Source organism: Branchiostoma belcheri, unplaced genomic scaffold (assembly GCF_001625305.1).
Source record: "Branchiostoma belcheri isolate BF01 breed outbred unplaced genomic scaffold, Haploidv18h27 scaffold1, whole genome shotgun sequence".
Taxonomy (NCBI): domain Eukaryota; kingdom Metazoa; phylum Chordata; class Leptocardii; order Amphioxiformes; family Branchiostomatidae; genus Branchiostoma; species Branchiostoma belcheri.
This window is the reverse complement of record NW_017802379.1, coordinates 4,197,917-4,207,144: the sequence shown is the minus strand read 5'-3', so window position 1 is coordinate 4,207,144 and position 9,228 is coordinate 4,197,917. Positions and strand designations below refer to the sequence as shown.

Below are 9,228 nucleotides of genomic sequence, written 5' to 3'. Positions count from 1 at the left end.
AAAACCTTTAAGTCTAACTTCAAAAATAAACAAATGGTGTATTATTATTAACTATTTTGAATTAATCAATTTCTCTTTGTATATTGCAACAGTTCATATTTTTTTTTGCAGAGATACTATTTCATTAACAGTTTTTGATGATGATGATTTAGAAGTTCTTAAATGCTGTCCAAAGGAAATTCTACCTTTAAATGTAGCTCATTAGAGAAGAATGTGCCAGTGGACACAAAATCGTTTAGACTCACTATTTATCCCAAAATAGATCTCGTTTGTAAAGGTAGTGTTCAGATTTACAGTGGGAATATTGAACTACGCTTTGGCTAAACTGTAAACACTACAAGTGCCTGGTGTTGATAGGCACACCAGACCAAAACACTTGGTTTTGTTGCCAAAGTGCAGCAGAGTTGGACTTGTGATAGAGCTGGTACAAACTGTTTATCCTGGCTCAAGTCTTTGGAGTGTGCAGTCTCCCTCTAAAAAGTCTAATGGAATTGCTGCAGATTACTGTTCTATCTAACGTAAACCCTCACATCAAGGCTAAACTGATGTCAGTTTCGTGTGTGGAGTCTATCTAGGGTAAAATCTACTAGACTAGTCTTCCCACTATAATAGTATAAGCAGTTGTTGAAACTTGACCCCTAAGAGAGTGTAAGTTTTCGGTATCATTACTACTTAAGCCAGGTGATAGGATAAGAGAAACAAACACCTTCAGCTTGGATTGAATCTTGTTGAATGATGGGGTCAAGAAAGTGTAATATGATACTCATTGCATGAAACAAATAACACTATAGGTCCCTGGATGACAGCAAACAACTTTGTTTATAAGACCTAGAAAATAATTTTTGCAGAAGTAGATGAAAATGTTGAATTTTAAAACTGATGAAAGTGTTGAATTTTAAAACTGTGTTGTGTTGATAGCCACTACCAGTCCTATCTGAAGAGTGAGTTCCACTGTAAACACCAGATTGATGTGCTGACCAGCGGTGATGTCTTTCTTGCTGACATCCTGTATAATGACACAGCCTTGTTCTACTTCATGGAGGTATGTGGCAATGATCACCGAAAGACAAAAAATCATTTTTCCTTCCCATTTTAAAAGTGTTGAAAGCCAATGAAGGATACCATAATTCCTGCTTTTTTCCACTGCACTTTTGTCTTCACAATTTTCAAGGTGACTTCTGTAGCGTGAACTTATCATTACCATTAACAAATAATAGTTTTTCTCAGACTGTGAAATTTTGCTACTGTTAACATCAAGTGAATAGAGTAGTGAAGAGATACTTGGCATGGCATAGCCATTACACTTTCTTTACTGGAATTGTGACATCATTTATCTATTTCTAACTTAAAAGAGTGAGCTACAAACCAACCACTGTCTTGTCTTCAACAGTTTATGGAACAAGAAGGAGCCATGAACCTGCTACAGTTCTGGCTGGCTGCAAACAACTTCCAACAGACGCTGGCCTCCAAGCAGGGGCAGTATGACGGGCTGGAGGCACAGAATGATGCCATGGTGCTGTATGATAAGTAAGGACACATCAGGTCTTCTTACAGATCCTGTTATACGTTATAAATCTCCAAGCAGATCTTTTGTATGATATTAAATTGGCCAGGCAGTATTGTATTTTGATTGTCACCCCAGAAAATGAAGCTTATTTGTGTAAATATATTCATTTTCCCAACAGGTATTTTTCCTTGCAAGCGACCACCCCTCTCGGTGTAGACGAGGCCACAAGATTTGAGATTGAGAACCAGATCTGTCGCGAGGGAGGCCCCTTACCGAACTGCTTTGAGACACCGATGAGACAAACCCTCACCACTATAGAATCTGTAAGTCTTGATGTCACTTACCAGATGAACTTTCATGATAGTATATCCATATACAAGAACATACATCAGGGAACAGGAAAATCAAAGCTACAACTGACGATTTACATGTCCCATCCCGTTATGTTTTCCAGATGTATTTCCCCACCTTCCTGACCAGTGAGTTGTACTTTAAGTACCTCAATGAGCTCATCAACACCATCAAGACCGACGTGAAGAGCACAGGCAGCCTTCCCTCCCCCAGCCCACATCACAAGGTCAGAACTATTTGCATAACAAGCATTGTACAAAAACTGTGATTTTTTTCTTCCAATGCAAAAGAAATGAACTACACTGTCCCGGTGTTCTAGCCAGCCTGATATTTTTTTTCCATCATCTCAATTTTGTCTCATCATCTCATCTTGTCATGCACAGAAGGCGTGTTGATCCTAGGCAGTCTGGGAGGATGCTTTGCCCTGAAAAGTTTGAAATCTTGGCCCTTTGAAATGCTATTTCCTGCATTTTGAGGGCCAAATTTTGCTGATAGCCTAAGCTTAGTTTAATCATACTGGTATTGCTTTGTACATGTTTACACACCGATTTTTTCTGTAGAAGATGATGGATTGGGCAACAGTTTTGTTGGTCATGAACTGCACAATTCAGTAAAATGATTGAAAGATGGATGCTGGCTAGAACACTGCACCATCCATGTCTTACTAAAACGTGAACTTCCTCAGGGCCATCGTCGGCAGGGTAGCAATGCGAGCAGCGAGGCTGGGAGTGTGGGCAGCTCTAACACCACCACCACCAACACACTGTTAGCCGGGGGAGTGGTGCACAAGCAGGAGAAACAGAGCACCAAAGTCATCAAGGGGCTGGACAACGACTTCAGGATAGATCCTCATCAGTTCAACCCCGACCAGCTCTGGCAAAGGCCAAATGTTGGGTTAGTTACAGTTTCATTCTGTGTTTTGTAGAAGTGCATTGGATTTGGTCATTCCATTGCCTTTTCAAGGACACAATAGTAGCCACCTAGTAATCAGACAGAGAGTTGCATGTTGGACTGGCCTTTTTGTAAGGTGTTTGTAATGATAAATCAACACTTTCAGCAACATATGGTGCTTTTTTAACTGTGAAAAGGTGTTCACAAGTTTCAGATATTGAACCACAGAAAACACACTGCTTAAGCATCCCAGTGATTTTTTATACTTCACGGTTCCATTGTCCTAGTCTTCCAAGCAAGCCAAAGTCTTGTGTGTTGGCTGCTTCAGTATTGTACAGCAGTTGTACAGTAGGCATTACTCGTGCAGGAGTGTGTGGTTAACATTTGTGCCTTGTTCCTTGCATGCACATCTCCACCACAAAATGCCAGAAGCAGTGAGACAAGGTGAATCAGGACTTGTCTATTTGATATCTGTCCTTATTCCAAGTTTTTCTGTCTCACTTTCCTTTTTTTTTAATAATTTTTTTTCAACTCAACAAAGTTGATCTCTCCCCAACTTACAGTTTACAATAAGTCACGGTGTATACAGAGACTTCTTTTCTCTTGCTGTAGTCACCCCTGTATACAGTAATATCCTTTTTGTCTTGTTCATAACACATTTTTGTATCTATTGTATTGTTGTTGGGTATTGGTTGCTGTTGTTGAATATGCTGTTTGAAGCTCTATTCCAGTACTACATAGCCCTCCTACTGACAGATTTCTTCTAGCTGAGCATTGTTGAAGTAAGAAGTGAGGTAAATAAAAGCTTAACTATCTACAGTTCCATGCATACTTACACGATTTCAGGTATCTTATGCTTACAGTTCTCTGTTTTACCCAGGAATATGTCTGTCGGGAGAATGAATGAGTTGGGCCAGTTTATACCAGAGTATGAAGTCCTTCCAGAATCAGAGAGAACCAAACAGTCTTCAGGTAAACATATTCTTATTTTTGAAATTTTCAAACAGGAAAATCAAACAAGTTTTACAAACGTTTTAAACATCACAAGTACAGCTATACATTATACATTGCTTACTAAGACATAACCAGCTTAGAAATGTTAAGATTTTTTTCCAGTACAGTTTTATGTTCGATAAAATGATATGCAAAATGTACTGGTACATTAGAAAATGTGTTTCAAATAGATTTTTAAGGTATTTATTGGAATACAATCGCAACACACAAAGTAGTATGCTTTCACAATACTGTGTGGGATTGATTGGCATAACATTGACTTTATCTTTTTCCCTCTGTTAGCGTCCAAACTGTGGAAAAAATATGTGTCTCGTGAACCGGACGAGGAAAAGGAGGAGATGGCGTGGAAGATTGCTCAGATGATCGTGTCGAACATCACACGGCAGACGGGAGGCGAAGAGCTGGATTCGCCGGACTCCGACAGCTGATGTCTGCTGTTCACACTAGCATAAGACCTCAGCATAAGACATTCTGTCACCAATTATTCTATTGTTTGCAAAAGAAAAGTAGCCTAAGTAGGAATTCTATCTCCCTGTTAAATGAAATGATATTACAACAAAAACCATATACTGTATTACCATGTACTACTCAACAGTGAAAATTATATTTACAGATAATTTGTCTATATTAGACTCAAGAAATGTGGTCCAAAGTGTGATCAGGATTTGTAGACATTGTTACATTGGATAACCTCACCCACCTAGCTACATCAATCTCAACTATTACAACCGCAATTTTCAAGCACTCTATAGAATATCTATTCTATGTATAGTCTAATAAGTACCGTCCTAAGAGTTTATTACGTAAAGATTTGCAATTCTAAAGGTGTATGTTGCTGTCATAGCAACATGGGGGTAAACAGATGCCCAACAGGGACTGTGTTGTAGTTAGTAAAAAATTTGTGTATCTTTTTAACCATCAAAGTTTTTCCATGTATTAATAGTTCATGGTATGTCTTGCTTTAACTAAGTTGCTGTCACATTGTACTGTTATATTTTGATAGTCTTAGCTCACATACAAAAAGCTGAAGATTTTTAGATACCCAACATTGTGTGAAAGTTTGTAAATTCACTGCATCAAGATTGATAATAGGTAATATTTGCTTTTTATATGCCACTCTCCATTCACCTGTAGATCTGTCTTCATGCAGACAATTTTTTCCAGCACGTAATCACATAGACCAATCATAGTGCAGATAATATGTTTGCAGAACCATTTCTGGTACTGTAATTCAAACTAAAAAATCACAGCTGGACTTTTGCAATGACATTTGTGCTGATTAATTTTTTAAGTGAGAAGATTTGAGGAACAAATTATCATGTGAGCAGTAGTTGCTGCCAGTTACACAAAAAAAAAATCTTCAATTTTTGTACATACAAGAGAATGTCAAGTTCTGAATCTTGCCAGGATGTGTCGACTGAACAAATAAGGATTTAAGTTTTGGACTACTTAAAAAAAGTTCTGATGAAAGCAGTGTTAAAATGGTTGTTGATTGTGGAAAGTGTCAAGGGATTCTTGAATATTTGTATGAAGTATTCATACGTTTCAATGCAATAATTACTCCATGATATAGTGTATGTATGTTAGTGCATCTAAGTCAATTTGTAACAAATTAGAAATTTTGTTCCTTTGTTGTAGAGTTAGTTGAATGGCAAGTTGTGATTGGTCATCTAAGATTGGATATCTATGACATCAGTATCCATGTTTGTACCTCTGTGACAGTTAATTTCTTACCATTTTGCCTTATTTTGTAACGGTACCGTGGCACATATGGTCGTTTTTCTTTTTTACCAACCAGATACTGTACACAAGACCAACAGGTGGGTCATCAAATTATTCATTTGTATGCACTGTCACAAATGTAATAAGCCAATCTGTGATGCAATGTCAAATCAGTTGTGGCCATCGTTAAAACAGTTTGAGACTAAAGCCATACCTTGTAGTATTGATCTTCATTATACTGCATATTTGACTGCAATGCTTTTGAAACCATTGATTCCACAAGTTGTAAACCAGAACTGCTTTAGGTTTGTGTGCCCATTTATGGTGCAATCTTCTCAGTGATGGTAGTACATGTACTTATTGATTGTGATTTTATTGTTAAGTTTCATGTATTTCCCAACTGTCTGTACCCTGTAACAAATTGACTTAACATCTCCAAACATGTACAAAAAAAGATTTTAAATTGTGCATCAAAGAGAGATGTATTCCCAATGCTTGCTTCATATCCACACATTGCAGTTGTGAACTGTGATTGTAAAGTAATTAAGTATTATGTACATTTATAGCCGTTAATCTTAGATATAACTCATTCAGATATGTGATAGAAACATACATACACTAGCATGGAAGGAGACAAACAAGACTAGATTTAGTTTCTAACATGATTTTTCTGATTTCCAAAGCTTTTTTGTACATAGTTGTACAAGTGTACAGTAGTTGTAAATGAACAAAAATGTGATTATTATACATTACTTGTGGATATTTTTTCAGGAAATACAGCATAATAACAGCCAAACGATATAGATGAACAGCAAAATATGATGTCCTGTAGTCTCAACAGATTTTTATTAATTAAACCACTGAAAGGTGCGATCAGAAATGTGTGTGGTGTTGTTTATGTTGTGTTTCATATTTAGAGTGTTACATCACACTCACTGCCTCTCAGCAAGGATGAACTAACTTCAGTCACTTTTACTTTCTCAAACCCTAAATCTTTCTACCTGAGCAAAAAAAAAACATCACAAATAACTTAATGATGCTACAGTTTAATGGAATGAAATATAAGGTAAAGCAAAGCATGACAATTTACATATTGTCTCTATGTACTCTATAGTAGTACATACTGAGATGGCCTTACAACAGCACAGCACAGTACTACATGTTCGCCACAACACTAAAGTCCAGTCACTTGTATGATGGTTTTACAGAGCATTTACAACCTTCATACTTACTGTTGACAAAGATACATGTACTACACATTCTTGACAGGTTTCCTTATGAACAAATATTAAATAAAGGAACCATCTACAAGTACACATTTCTCATTACATGCAGCTTATTTTCAGGTCCACAGTACTGTAGACACTGAGAAGTGGGTGAGGATCTTTCTTCCATGATGTAAGTTAGGTCTTAAATCTGATATGCCGGACATGTGTCGTTGCCAGTCTTATGTCTTCTGGCTGGTGTCTCTGGACCGGTAGGTGATGCCGTGTGTCTTCAGTTCTCGTACGATGCTCGGTGGGAGACGTCCTGTTGTTGATATGGCGTAACAACCAGGTTTGAATCGATCTGAAATCAAACAATACAGACATGAACATTGCTCAGGAACAAGGATTATTTCACATTAAATGTGACAAACAAATAACGGGAGGTACACGGGTAAGGTAAAGTGATGATCCTCTAATCAGGCAAGCCACTGACCAGCCTGCACTTTCAGTTTTGCTTCCTAGAGGGCAGTTTTGTTACGGCTGTGGTGACTAACAAAGTAACAGCCTGCCATATTGCCTCATGAATCAAACATAGCACTTCATACGTAGACCATGTATGTTCCTACTGTTGAAGCACAAGGGTTCTCAACTCTTCACACTAGAACTACGAAGAATCAAAGATGTTAACTTACTTATCCTCTGCCATTTGGCCACCCAGCTGTCATCTGGTGACATCATGGAAACAACTCTGGTGGGAAATAGGAAAAAAATCATCGCAACGAACTCTAGAAACATCAAACACATACCTCAGCAATGTAGGTACCGTTCTTGAGTATCATAGATTAAATCTGGTAATGCTTACGAAACTGGAGAGGATGTAAAGAATAGCTCTATGATACACGTACTATCTAATGTGTGGGGAAAAACAGCAAAGTGAACCTAACAACAAACAACAATGAATATATTTACTGATTCTGACCGTCATTTGTGGGTACGATGAACTGGCTTATGGTTTGTGCCAATTTTTATATAAAAAAACTGAAGGTTTCATTGGTGGATGGCTAAACATTAAAATCAATTATAGTCCTTATATCTTAAGATATACAAAATTAAAACGAGTTCAGAAGTAAAATTGCTTTTGCTTACCCATCAAAATTGGAACTTGTGCAGTCATAGACAAGGTCCTTGTTTCCTTTCAGCTGCAGGTACGGTTCACAGTTGTCACAGCCATCAAATACAAACTGGTCTATTGTCTGAAACACACACAAAAAAGAATAAGTACTTCTTGTGCACACATTTATAGAAGAAAATCAAGCTTCACAAATTACAACATTGTAACACGCAATGCGTATTTTGCAGGACAAAATACCTTTTCAACAATCAAGCTCCTTATTTTGAATGTTTCATACAATAATGAATAAATTATTTTATGTACAGTAGACCAGACCACTTTACAACAAGAAAGCAAATCTTTGACCAAACCACATCATAAGTATCTCTAGTAAACGTCACATTGTCAAAACTAAGGATAAATGATTTTAAATGCATGATATGTTATTTCCATGTTAGTGAAATGTTAATGAAAAACCAAGGACAAGAACTGTTCCTGTAAATACTATAGGACTGGTGAGTTCCCACATAATGAACCAGACATCCAAATCCCCACACATCTGTTGTCAATAGGAGGTCCTTTCTGCTGTGCCTTTCTTTGTTGGCAGTGGCCATGAGGGTTAAGGGGTCAATGCTAGGGACACCCTTAGGTCAAGACAGGTCAACCTCAATTCTGAACAGAATGACACTGAGAATGGACAACAGACAAGGGGAGTTTGGGAGAATTATTTCACTTCTTACCTCAGAAAAAGTTGAAACCACTCATAGTTTTGCTTTAAGTTAGAGCACCTTTAATTATTACTGTTCTATATCAAATTTTGTGTTTTGATATCTAGGCAAGATGTAAAAAATTGAACCCATTAATTAAACAATTTTTGTTTTAAAAATCATATGTGCCACAAAGTTTTGAAATTTGTACTTTCACTTTTTGCAAGGTTTCATGATATTGCAAAATGCCACAGAAAATGTTAGTAAAATGCTGTTTGTCTGTAACTAACCTACCAAAACGAGCAAGGTTGTTGTTGTAGTTTTCTTCCCCTTAAAATTGTTATTGCTTCAGTCTAGACTAAAGATAAACATTCTGTTTACCTAGTACAAAAGACAAATCCTGTAAAGGTTCACCTGTCACTGGTTAAGGTGTACAGAACAACCTAGTACCTACACAGTTCTTTAGTTCATTCCATTAATGCCTAGCAACAGAAATGCCTGTCTTAATTACGCAACCATACAATTTTGACAACTGTAACTTCACCTGGCAAACAGTGTACTTAACCTGGACTGCAAAAAGTATTATTGGATACAGTATGGTGTATTTTACATTGGCAAATCCTTGCCTAAAGATATAGACTGTTAAGGACACATGCCAGCAGGTCAAATGGTTACTGTCTGGATTCTTCCCTGTCTGGTAAGCGGCCATATGATATG

The 9,228-nt window shown here is 37.3% G+C and overlaps 2 protein-coding genes across 2 annotated transcripts in view; one reads left to right on the top strand and one right to left on the bottom strand.

The window, feature by feature from the left end:
• Positions 1-898: 898 nt before the first annotated feature.
• Positions 899-6,927, top strand: LOC109466024 (A-kinase anchor protein 10, mitochondrial-like; the record flags this gene model as incomplete). Its single annotated transcript, XM_019763552.1, has 8 exons — positions 899-1,042; positions 1,391-1,527; positions 1,686-1,830; positions 1,962-2,084; positions 2,544-2,752; positions 3,179-3,193; positions 3,630-3,721; positions 4,046-6,927. Coding segments are annotated over 8 exons (1,011 nt in total), but the record flags the coding sequence as incomplete, so codon positions are not given.
• The window catches only part of LOC109465417 (transcription elongation factor SPT4-like), a 3,663-nt gene continuing 946 nt past the window's right edge, over positions 6,512-9,228 (bottom strand). Inside the window, exons 2-5 of the mRNA XM_019762715.1 lie at positions 8,806-8,857; positions 7,840-7,946; positions 7,386-7,441; positions 6,512-7,054 (exon numbers count right to left, since the gene is read on the bottom strand). Coding sequence (XP_019618274.1) covers positions 6,933-7,054; positions 7,386-7,441; positions 7,840-7,946; positions 8,806-8,857 — 337 coding nt within the window. The 3' untranslated portion in view covers positions 6,512-6,932. The remainder of the gene's footprint in view (positions 7,055-7,385; positions 7,442-7,839; positions 7,947-8,805; positions 8,858-9,228) is intronic.